The 19,258-nt window shown below is 42.1% G+C and overlaps 2 protein-coding genes across 2 annotated transcripts; one reads left to right on the top strand and one right to left on the bottom strand.

Annotated features, from left to right (window-relative positions):
- Nucleotides 1–2,376: 2,376 nt before the first annotated feature.
- tmem276a (transmembrane protein 276a) lies at nt 2,377–4,783 on the top strand. The gene is made up of 4 exons (XM_062389838.1): nt 2,377–3,034; nt 3,478–3,591; nt 3,700–3,837; nt 3,992–4,783. Exons 1-4 carry the CDS (start codon nt 2,632–2,634, stop codon nt 4,237–4,239), a joined length of 903 nt encoding a protein of 300 aa, XP_062245822.1. The 5' UTR covers nt 2,377–2,631; the 3' UTR covers nt 4,240–4,783.
- A 3,605-nt stretch (nt 4,784–8,388) lies between these two features.
- On the bottom strand, nt 8,389–9,454 carry fibina (fin bud initiation factor a). The gene has a single exon (XM_062389842.1). The coding sequence runs from the start codon at nt 9,385–9,387 to the stop codon at nt 8,758–8,760; it is 630 nt and encodes a 209-aa protein (XP_062245826.1). The 5' UTR covers nt 9,388–9,454; the 3' UTR covers nt 8,389–8,757.
- Nucleotides 9,455–19,258: the final 9,804 nt, after the last annotated feature.

Genomic DNA, 19,258 nt, shown 5'->3' with positions numbered 1-19,258 from the left:
GGGAACTGAAAGTGAGAAATAAGTTGGACCCAATGCAGACTGCGTTCAGCCGATTATCAAATTCAGCTAGTTCCTGAAGGCCGAGTGTCGTATGATCCGGTCACAGTTGCAGCCATTTCCTGCATGTCTAAGAGGAGTAATTATACAATAAGTAATACATGTGTATCTACAATATTCAAAAATGTTTGATGTTATTGTTCAGCATGAAGTTGTGCTTTTTAAAGTAATTCCCCCGAAAAAAACCCACAATGTTTTGTATTCTATACTCTTTGAGTGACACTTTGAAGCAGAGATAAACCATATGAAATAATTTGTTGAAGGAGTCACACAATTTGTTTTCACACAGATTCAGCCATGGTCCTTTTTGCTTCAACTCCTTATCCAACTCAACACTTCAGAGTTAAGTAGATTAACCAGGGTTCTCCTAAATAAACCTGTTGTGAAGAAAAATTTTGATCTACTAGTTGTCTTTAGTATCAGTCGCACCAAACTCCCCAGTGTGGTTTATTCATGTAGGAATTTTTTTAGCGTAACTGCACACAGCAGCTGAAACCAAAAGTGAAGTTTGGAATTGTGCTTGTTCCTCTTTTATTTTGGCTTTATGGTTCCAATTGAGGAAGTACCGAGCATGAGAATGAAACCAGTGAAAACATGCCTGAAATGTCTGGAGCCACAGTGTCCCTGTGCCTTGTTTGTTTCCACATAGTAAATGTGGAATAACTTCTAGATACACAGAAGTGTCCTTGTAAGTTCCTATTAAATCTTATCAATGTCATCCTTAAATCGTTTTCCCAGTGATGTTATTATTAAAACCCCATCCTCTTGGAAGAGCAGTTTACCTTTTTTAGCGCCCGAGAACCGATGTTGGAAGGCCCTATTGAATTTGGAATGATTCTAATTATTTTTCAGGCAATAGAAGGGGCTATTTGAAGGCTTGAACATGTTCAAATACTGACCAAACTTTAGAGAAAATTAGAAAGTGGTGGAAATGTATGTATTCTGGACTATTTTGAATAGGGCATGGCTAAATGGCTCAACAGCGCCACCTGGAACACAGCCCCTGGGTTTCCCTTCGACAGCCCCCTGGGTACCATGACCAGACAAACAAACAAGTCTCAAGGAGCATTAGGAAAAAACGCAACAGGAAGCTCGCCATTTTTGATGAAGTGGCCATTTTCCACATTTTAACTTTGACTAACTTGTCCCAGGGCTTTCATCAGGCATGCATGATCTAATCAACTCCAAACTAGACTTGTAAGACAAGAGTCCTGTCCTGATGACATCTACACAGAAATCATGACTTAAGATCACAATGCCCCCTGGTGGCAACAGGAAATGTCTTGATTTTTGTATGTCTTACACTTGGGTGTATTCCTCATCAACCACTGACTGCAACCATGACAAACTGTGTCAAATGGGTCTCAAGACATTGCGTAGGCATAAGATTACTGTGAGTTTTCTTCAAACACCATATTAGTGGCGTGGCACTAAAGTTCATCAACTCGCCATGACCCACAGAATTTCTGTAACTTCAGTGTTCATGGTTTAATCTCCGTTAAACTACATTTGTGTAACAACAGCCCCCCTGAAGATATTTATAGGAATTTAAAATAACTGAAGAGCGCCACCTAAAGTGCAGCCCTGGAACGTCGATTAGCCGACAATTACAAAAATCCGTCGGGCCATGTCTCATTTCATAACAAACGCAAAAGTCTCTTGAATTGATATGCTAGAGGAAGCAGATAGACAAACAGACAGTCAAACAGACAGATAGACAAACAGTCAGAAGAACGGATTGACAGATGGACGTCCGTGTGTCTGTCTGTCTAAACAGTTCAAACTAGTTTTGAGAAAAAACAGTTTTTGATAAATGTGAGTCACCATCATGGTTAAGCTCTGTCAGACTCGCTGCAATGCAAATAATAAGAGTTATATTTGTAGGTGTTATGATTTTATTAATGATAGCAGCGCCAATAAACATCTGAACAATTGGCTGTGTGGTCATTATAAAGTAATTTGTGATTTGTTTTGGCCTGTTGGGATAGAAAGTGGGGAATACATATATACACATACATGTATTTGTGTGTGCGTGTGATGAACAGTTCCCTGCTCCTTGGAGAGAAAACCGAGGCTCTTGTTTTTATTCCCTCTGGATATGTTTCAGTATTTCACAACACAACAACAGTAGCTGAGGTGAATCAGGGGATGCTCCTCTGTGTTGACAGACTCTGTCAAACTTTGGCACCGCTCCCTGCACATCAGGATCTACAGTGCAGGCCCGAGGCTTGTTGTGCTTTCAAATATGTGTTCTGTCTCCATCTACTGGAGAGAGACATGCTGGACCGGCCAGTATCTAGGCTAGACTGAGTTCAGAGGCGCACAGAGGAGACAACCAAAATAGCAAAACCAGGCTATCATTTATTTATTTATCCCCCCAGCCTCTGAATTTGTTTTTTTTTCCGGCGATGGTTCGCACATCAGCCAAATGGGGGCTCCGGTGATTCATCTGCGCTTCAGAATTCCCCGTATTGCTCAATTTCCTCCGCACCTCAGCCACTGACAGTAGCAGCCGGAGCGGGGGTCCTGCTGTCCCGTGGAATTAACACGGCAACCGAGACACACGCATGGAACATGGCTGCGATGAGGACTTTAACCGCGGCGGGTCTCTTCCTGGCGTTCTGCGCTCTGGGGCTGATCGCAGTGGCGATCGGCACCGACAACTGGTACGAGACGGACGCGAGGAGGCACCGGGAGCGCTGCAAGAATTACTCGAACAAAAGGAACGACCCCGGTTACATCTACATCTCCAACAACAACCTCCCGCTCCGCATGCTGCCCAAGGAGAAGAGCGTGGAGAGGAAGGGCTCCGGCGTCGGCGGTGAGATGCTGCTGCGGGCCAAGCGGCACTTCTTGCCTCCCGCCTCGGCCATGGAGTCGCTCTGCAGTCGGCAATTCAACTCCACCATCACGGGACTGTGGAGAAAGTGCCACCGAGAGGGGTTTGACTTGGAGACGGAGGATTTGATCTTTAAAGGTCTGCATCTGGAGGAGTGTGTGTGTGTGTCATATTTTGTGTTTTCGTGTGTTTATTTTGTATATGTGTGTTGTTGTGCGTCGCGCTCTCTGTAAATACTTTGTGCATGAATGCGCTATCCAAGGTGCTGATGCTGCGCACAGACCCTGAAGGCCTACGCAGCACAACACGCACTACATCCGCTCACAATGCCCATCGACGGGCTGTGTTGTTTCCCAGCACAAGAAAAAACGGGGGCAAGCTGTAGTAGCAGAAGCCTGGAGATGAGTACAATAAGCTTCTCCACAATGTGGGTGGATGGGTGGGTGCTGGGTGAGTGGAAGGGGGTTGGGTGCTTTATTTTTTCGGGGAGGGGGTGGCAGCAGAGAGCCCTGTGGTATCCTCTTCATCTCATCCCAGTGCTCATATGTGACACATCCTCTCTGCCTTGTTTACATCCACAGGATTGGTTCCGCGCTGCACGCCAATAAAATACTACTACTCATCCTCAACGCTGCCCAGGAACCTGCCAATCAATCTGACCAAGACAATAAGGCAGGATGAGTGGCACGCGCTCCGTGAGTACCCCAAAAATACCTTGTCTAATTTATTTATTGTGGCACAATCAGAGGAATGAATGCGGAGGCCCTTGACATTCTTTCACTTGTGCTTGTGTGCCTTTGCAGACCTGCAGAGGATGACTGCCAGCTTCGTAGGCATGGCCATATCCATAATCCTGTTCGGCTGGGTCATAGGCGTGCTGGGCTGCTGTAAGGAGCATGATCTGATGCAGTATGTCGCTGGACTTCTCTTTCTCATGGGAGGTAAGATGCACTGTACTTTACATAAAGAGCACTGCTCCCGAGTCACCACAGAGGGGCGCTAAAGTCTCAATCAATGCGAGGGAGATGAAACGATGCATCAGGGGTAATTAACTTGGATTGCTGTGTGACTGGATGTCTGCTTCCTCTCTGGCAGGGACGTGCTGCATAATCTCTCTTTGCACATGTGTGGCCGGGATCAACTTCGAGCTGTCCCGCTATCCCCGCTACATGTTTGGCATACCAGAGGACATCAGCCACGGTTACGGCTGGTCCATGTTCTGTGCGTGGGGAGGACTGGGCCTCACACTACTGGCTGGTTTCCTGTGTACACTCGCCCCTTCCCTCTACCCTCCACAAACCCCTGTGGTGCACAAGCCCAGGCAGGAGAATGGCAGCGTGTGACAGGCCGCTGCACATCTAACAGACACCTGTCTCATCCTGAAACAGTGACGGGCCCTGTTCCAGAGACAGTTTCACCCAGAGACTCAGAGCAGTGGTTTGCCTTCACACGGCTTTGGCACAGATACAGCACAGGACTCTGGCTCTTGCTCAGATGAAAATGAAAAATAAAGAGGTGACATCTGACTGACTGAAAGACGCTTTCAGCTCCTCTGGTGCTTTTTCCGTCCCTCTTCATGAATGAACTGTTCATTGTTATTGCTTGCTCTCGAACAGAAGAATAGATATACACATTTTTCTTCCTGTAAAATCTGCTAGTTTGAAAAGATAAGAAAAAAACAAACAGAAAAAGAAAACACTGGCAGAAGACCCATAGCACAACTTTAAAATCTGTATTGAAGGTGGATGTGTACTGTCACATTTCAAAGGGCAACTGTGTATCATTATGTACCCATTCAAAACAAGATATGTACTTGTACTTTTTAAACTGTATGTATGCAGATGCATTTGTGTTTATTCAAGGAAAAATATGAGCATTAAGACCAAACTGTGTTTGAGGGAAATGTTTTGTTGTTCTTGAGGTCTGACCCCCATCAAAATATTTTTGAAAAATAAAACAGTCATGCAAAACCACTTTTTTTCTGGCTTAACCCACTGAAAGTTTATTAGTCTGTCAGCAGAGCCGGGATGGAGTCTTCCATCATATGTAAAACAGCAGCTGTTTGTATTTATGTCAGTGTTGCAAGCGTTGGAGCCACTTCTAAACAAGTGTCGGTGGCCAAAGACTGAGTCGGTGACCGAAACAGACAAAAAAAGGCAAATAAACTGGAACAAAGAAAGTGAAGTAATGGTCTGCTGCTGCTGTAAAACCTAATTGTATTAACAGGAGTGATCCATGTAAACAAGGAAATCCAGATAACTACATGAAAAGCTCTCCGATCAAACACTTTAAACATGCTGACAACAGCTGCACAACTTCTCTGATTTAACAAACAGCTTGTTATCCATTGACAAAATGTCACCGTGAATAACCTCCCCACAAATTTAACGACAAATTAAATCCTGACATCTATTTCCAGCTCTGGCTTCATTCATTCGCTGAGGTTTCCTCAGTCCTCAGCATCTTGTCCTTACTATTGTTCCTCTCAAATTATATTTATTATCCTCATAGTGTTATTATGTGCAGCTGCAGCCTTGAAAGAAATCATTGTTGCGAAACCTTATTGGCCATCGGAGACTGTGTTGTCTTGAGCATTTATAACACACACAACACAGACATTGATTGAACAATACTTACCTTATTCACAATAAGATTATCTGCACTTTAAAGCTTTGACATTTATATTTTTGTTTTAGTGCAGTGCAGCAGTCATGGCCTACGGCTCATGAATAACAAAGTGCAGAGGGTGAGGAAGCAAAAGAACTGAAGTGATATTTATTCTTTGTAAAGAAGCGCTCCTCTAATAATATCACGTTGTTGCAGCATTAAACTAAACTCTCTGGAAACATTGACACAGAATACCTGAAGCACATGGCTTTAAAAAGTAATTCACATGTTAATATATAGTATAACATCCATGTATTCCAGCCAAGTTATATCCTGATACTATAACATTTTATAACATTTATTTTAGCACAAAAAACTGATTCTGCAAAGTCACTGCAGGAGAGAAATGTAGGCTGGGTCCAATCACAGCCAGCATTGCGAGAGAGGCAGGGTTTAACCTGGACAAGTCACAATCACACAGGGAATGCAATACTTGTACTTACTTGTATTTCCTCACTTGGGTATAAATACTTTGACTGAACTGAAATATATTAAACTGTAAGTGTTATGGATTTATGGTTCTAAATGGAGCCTCAAACACACCCAGAAATAAAGGGTTAAAATCCGTTGTTAATTTTATTTATCCGAAGAGAGAAGGACTACTGACGTGGTCCTGAACAAAGAAAGAAACACATTATCTTGATCAAAAAATCCTTGAAATCAGAAATATTTGAAATCAGAAATATTAGTACCTTCACATCAGTTGTTTACCACTCAGTAACCCTGATTAATAGTTGTGTTGGGTTAGGAATGCTCCTTAGATTAAAGACTATTCAAAAGACACGTGGAAGAAACCAACAAACACTCAAGAGTTTGGAGACAAAGAGGGCCAAGGCCTCCTCCTAGCTTCTGTTAAGGAATATTACCAGTTTCACTACTCAGTGCCTTAATGTGCAACGAAGAGGATGTAATCCTTTCTCATAGACAGTCAGCTGTCTGTTGAGATGCTACATTTTGTTTTATCAGGAACACTCAGTCTAGACTGACAGTTCAGCCTTGATCTTAAGACGAGCAGGACAAGCACATAGTAGTCCTAACTGAAGGCATATTAACAAGCTTTTACTAAACACAGCTTTCAGCACAATGGCATGGTCTTCATAAGAGAATGGACTTTGTTCAGTGGAGGTTTTCGTTGGTAAATTGAAATGTACTTGAAAGCTGTGAAAAAAGCAGCTCAGTTGCCATGTAGATGTCCTGTAGATAAAGACACTCACAGTCTTTGATTAAAATGATTGACACATCATTATATTCTCATTAAAGTACAAATAACGACTAGCCCCTGTCAGAAAGTGTCAGAAGATGGCATTAACGTTAGTAATGGTGGTAGATGTAGTATCACATTCATTGCAGTGATAATTATTGAGGGGCTCTCAGTAGCTGTATTCTTCTTCATGCTCATAACAGCAGCACAGAAGCATGTGGTTTAGGGGCTTTGTGCTCAGCTCGGAGATGGATCACTCTGTTCTCAGGTCAACTCAGCTCTGCATTCCTGGCCTTTCTTTGTTTGTCCTCGAGAAATGTCAGAGAAGAGAATACTTTCATCTAATGGAAGGGGAACACTCCGGCGCTTTTACTTCTAAGAATCAGGAAGCTGAGAATCTATAGAAAAAGTGTTTTTGTAGGAAAAGAAGAAAAAAGGCAACTCTGGGCCAAAAAGACAAACTGAGTATGATAGGTTGTTTATGAGAGCTTCCATGACCTGCTCAGCCTTCACTTACACAGTGGAAATTTTAACCAGTATCTTGTAATCTACTCTTCTGAGCCCCGAGCAGTGCCCCTGGAAATAAAGAGCCATATAGACATATAGGGTTTCCCTGCACATGGAGCTCGGCGCTGTGCCGAGCTGCAGAGAGCTGTTTTTAAAAGGGGGTCCCCCGGGGGAAGCTGGACTGTGAGGAAAACCAGACAGAGGAAATCACACCCAGTTGCGCCCATGGCTGCCCATCTGGCTACCTCACATCTGCAGGGACATTATCACTGTAAAAAGTTGGCACAATTACGGCAGCTACTTTGCGGTAGACGCCGACAGTGGTTAAAAGGAGAGCATTTGAAAACAGAGATAAAACCGAAATAAAAGTTCAGGAAAATGGAAACAGCACGACAGTAGATTGTTTCTTCGCTTCAAGGACACAGTTAATGTCTTGCAGGAATTCAAAACGGCTTTCCTTCCGTAAACAGTGCGACGGAAATAAGATGTTGTGTCAACACAAAACCAGGGAACTTTGATAGAGAGTCTATTCTAGAAAAATGACTTGACACAAAAACATCTCACTTCAACAACGAGCCCGATAGATGGTGACAGACGAAAGAATGCACAGCAACAACAGTGGCTGCCTTCAGACAAACATATTTCATACTGGAGTACAGATGACTTCCAGATGAAAGTGGGAGGCAGTGACAGACTTTAGACGCCAATTACGCACGGCCACTTGAAGGAACGATCGTGTCTGCCACTTGTACGTGCTGACAATAAACATGGTGACACAGAGACATGGCAAGGGAGGGGGGGGGGGGGATAATCCAAGCTTCAAAGCTTGGGGTGTTTTTACAGTACAACACCACATGACAACTGTACGTCTGCACGACAAACATGCGACAGAAAACGTGTGAATTTGACACGACAAACAAAAACATTGATTTAGCCGGGGATATGATGTGAAAAATATAATTTTTTGCTTGAAAGAAAAAGGGAAACTTACCATATGTGATGAAAATTAAGTATTTATTTAAATGGAAATTACCTAAAATTGTACACAACCTATTTTATTTAAACCACAGACACAGAAAGTGGGCTCCAGACGCCAGAGAAGAAAACCCCCAACAGGAACTGGGAAGACTTTTATTTTCATATACTTTCTGCTGAATACAAAGTTTCCTAAGAGGCACAGAGGTTTCCTTGTAGAAGTAATTTATGTTCACATTTTCTTTCTTCCTCCCTGAACCAGAGGAACGTGTTGATGTTTCTGTTAGAGGACTGGCAGTCATCAAGAGGTCAGAGTGATTCAAATACTTATAGAAAGGATATTCATAAGCCTAAACTAACTTTCCAGTTGTTTGTTGAACTGGAGTGTCCTACACGCACACAAACACACTAACACACTAACACACACACTTACATACACTTACAGACACTTACGAACACTTACAGCCACCTACACACACTCAATCCCACACATTAACCTGCCAGAACACCTCTATGCTCCAAAGTTGAGGTACTCCGTCTTGAGGCGGCTCAGTCTGGTGCCGTGGCTGCGGATGATGAGAGACAGCAGCTCTTGTTTATCCTTCAGTCCCACAGAGATGTCCGTGGTCTTCCTCAGCGCGTCCCTGACGTCGCTCACTTGCTTGACCACGTATCCGTTCAGCTGCTGCTCATCTCTCAGCTCCGACTCCTGGCTCTGCTTGAACTTCACCTCCAGCTCCAGCAGGGACTTGTCCACGCTGGAGAACGCCTCGCCGATCTGGGAGATCTCCCGCAGCAGGAACTTGCCGTAGCTGTCCTCTCCGTCCAGGTCGTGCGCCACGGCGCGTCCGATTCCCTCCAGAAGCCGCGCCGCGTCCTCCGCCTGCAGCTTGGCAATGACGAAGTCATCCCGCACCATCGAGTCCCGCTCCTCGTTGGCCCCGCACGGAGACACGTCGGAGAACTTAAAGAGCATCTGGCACTCCTCCGGGTCCACGTTCTCCTCGTAGTCTCCGTCCGGCACGAAGAAGTGATGGAAGGTGCCGTTGGAGATCTCGGGCTGGAGGGGCCCGTCGTAGACTGCGGAGCAACATGGCACAGATGCGACTATGAGGAGCAGCAGTGGGACGGGAACCATCATGCACCTCCTCTCTCCCTTTGGCAACCAGCATCTGCACTGGTATCCGGAGCCAGCGCACAGTTTTCATACCGACTCATGTTACACAACTCCCCGTCACCTAAAAGGCACAGACCGCCTGTTTAAGTAGAGAGGGCCCCTGGTGGCCCCCAGGTATTATACAGCCAAACAATATCAGTGCAGACTGAGTCTCCAGCAGTTAAAAGTCGATTCACACTTCAATTACCCGATATCATTTGTATCTGATCAGAGATTAAACAACAAGAAGCAATAAGTATTTACAAAATCCATACTGTTGAAGGAGAATTCACACCACAAATGGACATTTTGACTCATATGTGCAAGATTATTATTCTGTTTTTCTCATCCAGTCCTGATTCAAGACAAATCTGTTTTATATCAAATTGTTTAGTTTGATTTATCAGTAGTTTACTAACCAGTAGTTAACTAACCTATTTATCAGCAGCCTACTAACCTCAATTTTTTTTCTTATTATTTGGTGAGTTTTTACCACTAGAAACTTTTTCAGATGTATTTATAAGAGCTTGATTTAGTCTGTGTCAGTCACATATAACAAGATATGCACCAAGACAAATTCCTTGAAGTCAATATACAAGTCTTACAAGGTCTCAAATGAACATTTCTCTGAAATATGTTTGGTTTTAATGTCATTTATTGATATTCATATTACACAAACAAGACCTATAATAAGTATTTGATCCCTGCCTGAATACAGTCCCATCACACAACAGTCAAATCTTACAAGTTCACATGTCTCATGTGAACTTGATTACTTAAGGTCCTACAGCACCATCATTTTACACTGTCAAAAGAAAATATACATAATATCAATAATCTACTTTATTTAAACAGTACTTTTCAAACATAGTTCATCGGTTTCACAATAAGCAAAACAAGCATCAATAAATCATAAAAAAAGAGATGCTAAAATAATCAATTGAATCAATAGATGGTAATTCATGCCAACGAGTATGTTTGTGATTAGCCTGAAGAAGAAGTGGTCCAGGAGAATACAGGGAGGATATGTAAATGCACAGAACAGATGTGATGAATGTTAAATGAGTATGGTAATGGATCTTTTTCTATTGCATTCCCAGACTGTGAGAGTCAGGGAGCAGTTGTTAGAGCTCACTCTGACGACTTCAGTAGGATGATTACATTACTGCAATGAGGGAGAAAGTCCCCTGGGCTACGATCCCCTCTAGTGCACATCCTGTCTTGGGTAATTGCATCACCACTAGGTGGTTGGCAGATACGTGTCTCAGCAGGTCAATGCTCACTTAAACCAGAACCATATGGCGAGCTGTAAACACTGATGGTTTCTGTGTGATCCATCCGTTTATGGTCCACGCTGTATCTGTAGCTGCTATCTATCTATCTATCTATCTATCTATCTATCTATCTATCTATCTATCTATCTATCTATCTATCGATCTATCGATCCATCTATCTATCGATCCATCTATCTATCGATCTATCTATCTGTCGATACACAAATGCAGGTGAAGTTGAAAAAGCTTAAAAAGGCCTCGTTCCTGCCGCCAAAGTAGACATGCTGCTGGTGGTACTACACTTTTGCAGAAGCCGCTACCCGGCTCTTTACTGTCAGGCAAGGTTTCAGTTCATGATTAACCAACCAACCAACCAACCAACTAACTCATATACTCAGTCAATGTTCGAGCGACCAGCTAACCAAAGCTGAGAGAATCAGAGTCTGGTGCAAACTCACTGTGTCAGTAACAGTCCCCTTCACATTACACACATCTTGGAAATAAAGACAGATTATTGAAGCTTTGAGACTTTTTTAATACTCACATTCAAACTTTGTATCACTCAGGACCTTGAAACGGAAGTTACTCTCTCTGATCACTGAGCTTTGTACTTTCTTTTGCATTGATTTTCAAAGTCTGAGTCACGACTCAACACTGTGGCTCATGAGGGATTTTACAGGGGTTACCAAGGGTTTAGCAATTTTTAAATACGTCCCAGCGTTTGTAACTTTGCAGTCGTGATAATTAGTATGAAACTGAGGACTTCAGAACAAGTGTGGGAAACCAGTTGTTTTGTGTTTACGTCTCGGTCAATAGGGTTGGGCTGTTTGGAGAAAGAGTTGATTGTTTAGAACACCTCAGTGGTGCTGAACACACTCCTGAACGAGCAGCACGACACGAGCAAAGACAACTCGAGGCTGCCCAGCGTGCAGGCTGTCTCTTTTCCTCTGTAAGTCACACACCTGAATAAATAAAGCATCTCTAAGCATAAACACTGATGGAGTAAACTGACCAGCTGGAGACTGCAGGGCAACGCTGCCTGAAAGCAGATGTAGTAACACATGTAACAACAAACTGTTCTTGTTGAGCTTTTACTGTATGATATTGTGTGTGTGTGTGTGTGTGTGTGTGTGTATGTGTGTGTGTGTGTACGTGGTGGGTAGTAGTTTGGACACACCTTTTAGATGATGCTGATGTGTTTCCTCTCAGTGCAGATCTGAGGGAGCAGGAGGGTCGAGGGCCTGGAGGCTGCGTGGGCGGCTGCACAGACCGACTCACAGTGAATCATAATGACCTTATGCTCATCACAACCAAAGGAATGATTCAGATTTGATCATTTACATTCTCTAAGTTACCAGCATTTGAGTTATGTTCATTACTGTGGCCCTGCATTACAACAAGCTCTTGAAGGATTTATACAATTAAATGAACAAATGAATCCCTTAAAACAGGATCCAAAGAGGAGAAACCTCTGAACCATCCTGTAATTCAATTATATTAATAATTTATATAATTGATAAGGGAACGTGTTCTACATAGATGTTTGATGAAAGACGGCTGAATTTCTAATCGGTGTTCACAGTGGTGAATAAAATGATTTACTGGGTGAGCCTCGGTTGTCCTTAGACTTGGAACAACGTATGTGAGAGCAGTCAAAAGAAAAAGCTTTAAGTGCAATAGGAACATTTCAGGGAGGGAAAAGACAACAAGTCTGGGTTACTAGAAGTCATAAAAAGATTGTTTTTATTTTCTTAAGAATTGAGAATGTCTCCACAGTTATCCCTCCAGGGGTGCAACCCATAATCAAATTAATTTAAATCTGTAAGGTCTCTCATACACATTAAAAAAAGATGCATACATCACAAACCCTGAAAATTATTGAAATGCTATTAAGTACATGTCAAATCTGAATTGCATGAAAACACGCCTTCAGTGCACTAAGCAGCAGATGTGACCTGGACCACACGTTATTTTGAAGAACACCTTTTTATAAATAAATGTTTGAATAATACAAAATGTTAAGACATCAAACCCATTAGCTGCACTGTTACGATGACTTAACTTGCAGCTCTGCAGGGTTTTGCGAGGACGCCATTGTAATTACACTATTTACACTATGTATGTATGCAATCTGGACTGACAGCAAAAATATAAAATTCACCATTAATCCTTATGTTGGCGAGCACATGATTATTCAAGTTTGACTAAAACAGCGGATGGAAAAAACCTGAGCCCAGCAGAATGCTGAAATACTTTTTTTTCTTTTTCTTTTCTCTCTCTATTTAACAAACCACAAATCTTCTTGCCAAGGAATCCTTGTGTAACATATTCCATATATAGAAGTGTATTTTACGTTGTGGGAAACGTTGTATCGATTCCTTGTATGTTCTGAACATGTTAAGAATTGACAATAAAGCCACTTTAACTTTTTAACTTTAACTTTACATTTTCTTGCAGAAAACATACCAAATATATACTCGTCACTTTATAAACTCATTTCATGTGCAGCCCCAGGTAAGATTTCCCACCAGAAGTGGATCTATCACAGATAAACTGTAAGTACCTGGTTCTGTTCTCAAAGGAAAAATGGCTTTTGTTAAGAAATCCAGCGAAGAAGAAGTAATTATTCAACTGTCTGAAGCCTCAATAGACCATCAAACAATGCTGCCACAAGAAATATCATTGTGCAATCTTTAAGCACAGCACTATAGTATTATAATCATCATTACAGAGATTGTTCCGCTTTTTTCCTCCGCACACACACAGCTGGATGATGACACTTTCACAAACCCACACACTCATCGTTGTTTAAAAAAGCAATGACGTCACAAACCTCCTGGAAAGTTGGAGCATCTGGATCCACAGTAAACGGAAGGTTACAGATGACTCAAAGTGAAAATGAGATTGGTTTTCTGCACACTGACCCCTGAGAGTGGCGGATAACTGCAGCAATGTAGCTGTCAAATGACCCCTGACCTCATCTTTGACACCACCTCTACTGACCCCTGCCCCGCCTAACCAGTATATGTACATGACCTGTTTGTTGTCAATCAGCCCATAACACTGAGATGCCGCCGCTGTCACTCCAGACCCTGAGATAATAAAAGCAATAAAGAAGATGATGAGAGAAGATTTCAGAGCAGATTATGTCCAGTTAGTTTCAACTTAATCAGATTGACTCTGGCTCGGTAACTTCCTGGTGCTGCAGGTGTTTTCGTTGACTCTGTGAACGGCCGTCACTTCTTTCATCCGTCCAGCGCCACTAAGTAATTTGAGGCTGTTGCTGTCAACTCATCTGTCAAGGCTGTTACTCATGAGTTATATCTGAATCTCAACCCTCTGTCACCTCGATAGCAATTTCCCAACAGGCCTGCTATGCTGCGTTCTTCACCAGCTGCTCTACAAATAAACTTTACCGGAAAACAGTTTTCAAACTTTGCCACTTCCTACTACAGCTCAGATTCTTAAAAGTCATCTCGGGTGTTGGAGTAAAAACTTAAATCCAGTGTCTTGAAAGCAAAAACTATAATAACAAAATAATTTGGAACCAGTAAGTCAGGAGATGATCAAATTATTCACGATGAAGTTATAATGTCAACCTCATGGTGGCGAAAGGGTACAAGATAAACAAAGTTAGTAGGATTCGACCTCTGGGGACAATGAATGTCCGAAACAACTTTTACATGCAAATACACTGTATTTATAAAGCTCTTATCTACTTACAGCATTCATCCATTCACGCACACATTCATACTATACTGTACGCTTCACTTTTTCTATCACTAACCGTTCATAAACTGCTGGCACAGCTGTCAGGGGAAGATTGGGGTTTGGTATCTTGCCCAAGGACACTCTGGAATGCTGTCAGGAGGAGCCAGGGATCGAAGCACTGACCCTCTACTTGGTGGATCACCCAGCCACTAAAGAGAAAATGTCATGACAGTCAATCAAAGAGTTGTTGATGGACTGACTTTTAAGAGACTTTTATAGCATGTCCAAATCAATGGAACATGTTTTCATGAAACCATCGTTTTTTAGTTATTTTACATTCAGCGGATTCCATTGGATACATATCACGGAGCAGTGGGGAGCCTACTCCACCACACTGGACACCATTCTTACTCAACTGGACACCATTCCCTGCACCCAGCTATCAGTGTGTGCACAAATGATTTGTGGACGCTAGTGATGTAACTTTGTCCCCCGCTGCTCGTCCTTGGTTCCCTGTCCCTTTACACCCCGGTACAGCTGGATTTATGGCCCCAGTCTCAGTGGGTCCACTGATTACCCTCCTAACCGATACTGTAAATCTGTGCTGTATGAATTACATCAGTCACCTGGGGGTGATTGGAGAGAGCAAGAACTAATGGCCACAGTCTGCTTGAGAGGGAGAGGGGTTAAATCTCTGATATGTGAGGCCAGGGTTGGAAAAACTGCTCGGAACAAAGTGTGAATAAGGCTGCTTGGGTTTTATTGGTGGACAGACCCGTGGGTTTAACTGTGGTGCCGGGCACAAAACATCCTGCTGGTGCAGCTGAGCCAGAGAATAAGTCATTCTGAGAGATGCTGTAAACCTGCTCTGCTGTTCCGCTGTGATCCTTGTTACATTTCTATGGGTTATTAGCAGTTCCACTAAAGAACCCTTTCCCGTTTGAATTCCTCACAAAGCGGTCGAATGAAGCGGTCTGATATATCGCCTGCTTTGCTTTAGAACAATTTTGCTGACCACCCAAATTTCAGGCTATATGGACATAGGCAATCATCCCTGTCATGACTGCCGCCAGCGCAGAATACTGGCGCTAGGCTGATAACTGGTACCAGGAAGAAAGTGTTTCCTTACTGTATTTCCATTGGCTTCTGGTCAAATTCAGGATTGAGGTTAAAGTTCCTTATCCTTTTTAAGCACTGAATGGCCTGATCCTTTATCTGAGCTTCTCTGCTCTGTCTCCGTCCCCCGGATCTCTCAGGTCCTTGGATGAGTTGCTCCTGGAGGTTCCTTGGTCGAGGCGAAGTTGTGAGGTTGATCATGCTTGTTCTAGCTGCACCAAACCTTTGGAACCTTTTACATGAAGTTCGACTAAACTGAAGACTCTTATGTCATTGCCGGCTTTTGAGTTAAACTATTCTTGTGCCACATATGTTGTATTTATTGTGTTGTGTTAACGTCTCCTATTCAGATTGTATTGTTGGATTTTACTTTGATTATTCAGGCGTTTATCTATATTGTAATGTGGTCTTGGGGGTTGGGAAAGGTGCTATGAATAAAAATAATTTTTTATCAATTTATTACATTTTCTTCTTCATTTCCATTTTCGTTTTCGTTTTTCCTTTTCTTTTCCTTTTCCTTTTCCTTTTCATTTCCATTTCCATTTCCATTTCCATTTCATTTTCATTTTCATTTTCATTTATAATTTCAAATTTTATTTCATTTTCATTTTCATTTTCATTTTCATTTTCATTTTCATTTTCATTTTCATTTTCATTTTCATTTTCATTTTGTATTGCATCTCCTTTTATTTTATTGTACTAATGTCAACTGTGGTCGTTTTAAATGTGTTTTATGGTTTATCTTGACTTTAGAAGGATTTTGAAGGTAGGCCTTTACTTGATTAATAATCTTGATTTTGTTCTACTTGACATGTACTTACTAGAGTTGCCTCGAAGATTTTAGTCTTTCTTTCTTCTGTTGTGTGGTGGTTGTGTTTAGCTCTTGGGTTTTTGTAAAAAAGCTCTTAAAAGTTTCCCAGAGCCAACCCCATCATTGACATAGAGCGGCAGTACCATGAGACAGATGTGCATAAATCCTGCACGGCTGTTTTCTCTAAGAACCAACTGTGTTAAGAATGTGAAACCACAGCTTTTTAAGCCCCTAAGTAACGTCTGTCGGTCAAAGAAGTGAAAGGAAATATCTTGGTGTGGCCGTCCAAGTGTAAAACTGAACACAGGAAATAATCAAAGTATTAAGCATCTGTCATTATAGCTTAAAACAAACCAGAGCTTGGCATGTTTCCTGTGGACTATTTAGATTTCACAGTAAAATAAATGAAGGCTAGCGTTGACTGACATGACTCGTATGGAAAAGCAGTTAGAAGAGGAGTGGAAGCAAACTGTCCTAACGCTGAGGGAAAATGCTGCAAAAATCAAATGGTAGGTTTTCATGGAAACATAATCTTTTTAACAATATGTTACACGAGGACTCTTTGGCAAGAAGTTTTGTGGTTTGTGATAATAGCGAGAGAGAGGGAGAAAAAAAAAGCAAGAAAACAATTTTTGCACTCGGCTGCAGCTCTGGTTTGTTCCATAAGCAGATTTAGTCAAACTTGAATAGTCATGAGGATGATATCAGCTCGGCTCAGTGTCTGCCGGTTTGTCTGTCTGCCATTTTGCAGGATGGAAAAAAACATGAATAATGATGCCAGATGTGATTTGAAAGATACAATCCATGATTTATTACAGAAAAAGAGTGATATCCAAATTATTTTATGTCATATTATTTATACATTTCAGTATGTTTTTACATGTAAACAGGAACGAAGTAAACAATGTTACTAATACACTTCATGTCACCACTGATACCATCATATTGTACAGTTGAATCTTGAAATGTCACTGTGCTTCCACATCAGGTACATCATCTTATTAGGAGGTGCTGCATCGAGCTGAACGCTTGATCCTCTCTCGACCGCTATGTTTTCAGAGATGTGCAAGGTCATGCCGTTATTACTTATTACACAATACCCATGTTGTGCTATTGCCAACAGCAGAAGGCCTGAGAAAACACCTTGCCACTGCTGTGCAGCATTTGAATCGGTGAGAACGTGAACTGATGCTCTCAGCGAAAGAGAAAGAAAACGGGAAAGAGATCCGTCCAGAGATGGTTAGTAGGAAACAAGGTCCCGGAATTATTCATGACATCAGCCCGTATCGCACTAGGTTAAACACTGCAGCTGTCAGAGGGTAACCACACTTCTCATTTGCTGTTGAGTGAGCAAACAAAACAAGTCTGAGTTCTATCTTATCAACCTCCACTTGAAACTCAGTCCAGGACAGATTAAACGAATCAGTCTGGAGTCAATTATTATTCATAAAACACTCTACCAGTATAAAACTCGGCCACATCAAGAAACGTACACATGTCTCGCCCTGACCTCCAACAAGGACCAACACCGGGAAACGGGAGGTGATATGTTTTAAGATGCTGTAAGTTGCTCAAAGCAGGTGTCATTTCATGCATAACACTACTGTACAAATGTACCAGGACATTAACATCTGCGTCTATTCAAAAGGAAATGTAGCACTCGAGGAGAACAACATGCATAGATTTTCAATGTTCACATAGCAAGGAAGATATTCTGAAAACCTGCACTAGTTTCCTAAACATCATTGGAATAAGATTTTAAACAAATATCTCTCTCTCTTGTGAATGAAACGATGATGATTGACATAAAAACACTATTATATTTAATACAATAGGCTGCATCATAAATCTCTAACTGCCGTTGTTTACGACCTGCTCTTATGATCTTCACTGGGATTGTGCGAGAAGAAAATCCAACATGCTTTTATTGGTGAATGTGCAGTGTAGTCATGCAATGTAACGCGGTGCAAAAATATATATCTAAAAAAGCAGGAGAGCTTGGATTGCGTCGTAGAAAAGATGACGACATGTTGACCATCGGCAAACATTCAGAGGACACCTGAGAAATGTGGACGTTTGACGTTCTGAGGGTGAAAACATGTGAACTCATATATAGCACAGTTTTAAATGTATAAAAAACATTACATACATCAGAAAATGTAGAAAGAACAGCAAAGGAAATTATTACAAATAATGTACAATTCTTGCTAAATGAGGAATACGTTTCTCAGTGTTGTGCAATGCATTCAGGGGAGGGATTTTCCTCACCTTCACACGTTACTTTCACTTTTTACTGTGCATAATGTGGTTAACTCTCAGTCTTCACTATCACTATCCCTGGGACCTTTACTGGGAGAGTTGGAGTTCTCATCACCTCCTAAGAACATTAATACCTCACTGTACATCCTCCATAACCTTCAATCTCAACATGAAGGAAGCAGGGCATTATACGATTCAGCCTCATAGACAGATGTGTCGCTCATGCTGCCTGATATCCTGAGTTCTCATTGGATAAAAACATGCCGCCCTAATATCCAACATCAGGACTTTGCTTTTACCAAAAACCTAATTTCTCATTTTCACACTGATAAAGGTCAGAAATCCTCTGTAACCACATCTGCTCAGTAGAACGCTGGCAGTTAGGACTCTTGCTGTACTTTCGGAGTGAGGAACAGTGGATGGATGTTCTTTGCAAACTGAACATTCAAGCCACAGGTATGCCCAAATGATCCAAGTTTCAACCACGCTTCAGCGTTTCCAACAGCAAATGAAAAACAGGCTGCGGGCGCAGAACGGAAGAGCAGATTTGTAGCTCCTGCATGCGAGTGTATACATTGCTTCACGCTGGGAGTCGCGTTACAATGTACACGGCCCGTGTGTTTCAGAGCCATTAGCTGTGACCCGAGCAGGTACTGCGGTGGGACTCAGGTCCAAAAAACAAATC

The sequence above is a fragment of the Platichthys flesus genome, chromosome 6 (assembly GCF_949316205.1).
Source record: "Platichthys flesus chromosome 6, fPlaFle2.1, whole genome shotgun sequence".
Classification (NCBI taxonomy): Eukaryota; Metazoa; Chordata; class Actinopteri; order Pleuronectiformes; family Pleuronectidae; genus Platichthys; species Platichthys flesus.
Note: the sequence above shows the minus strand (reverse complement) of the source record. Positions and strands in the feature narration are given on the sequence as shown.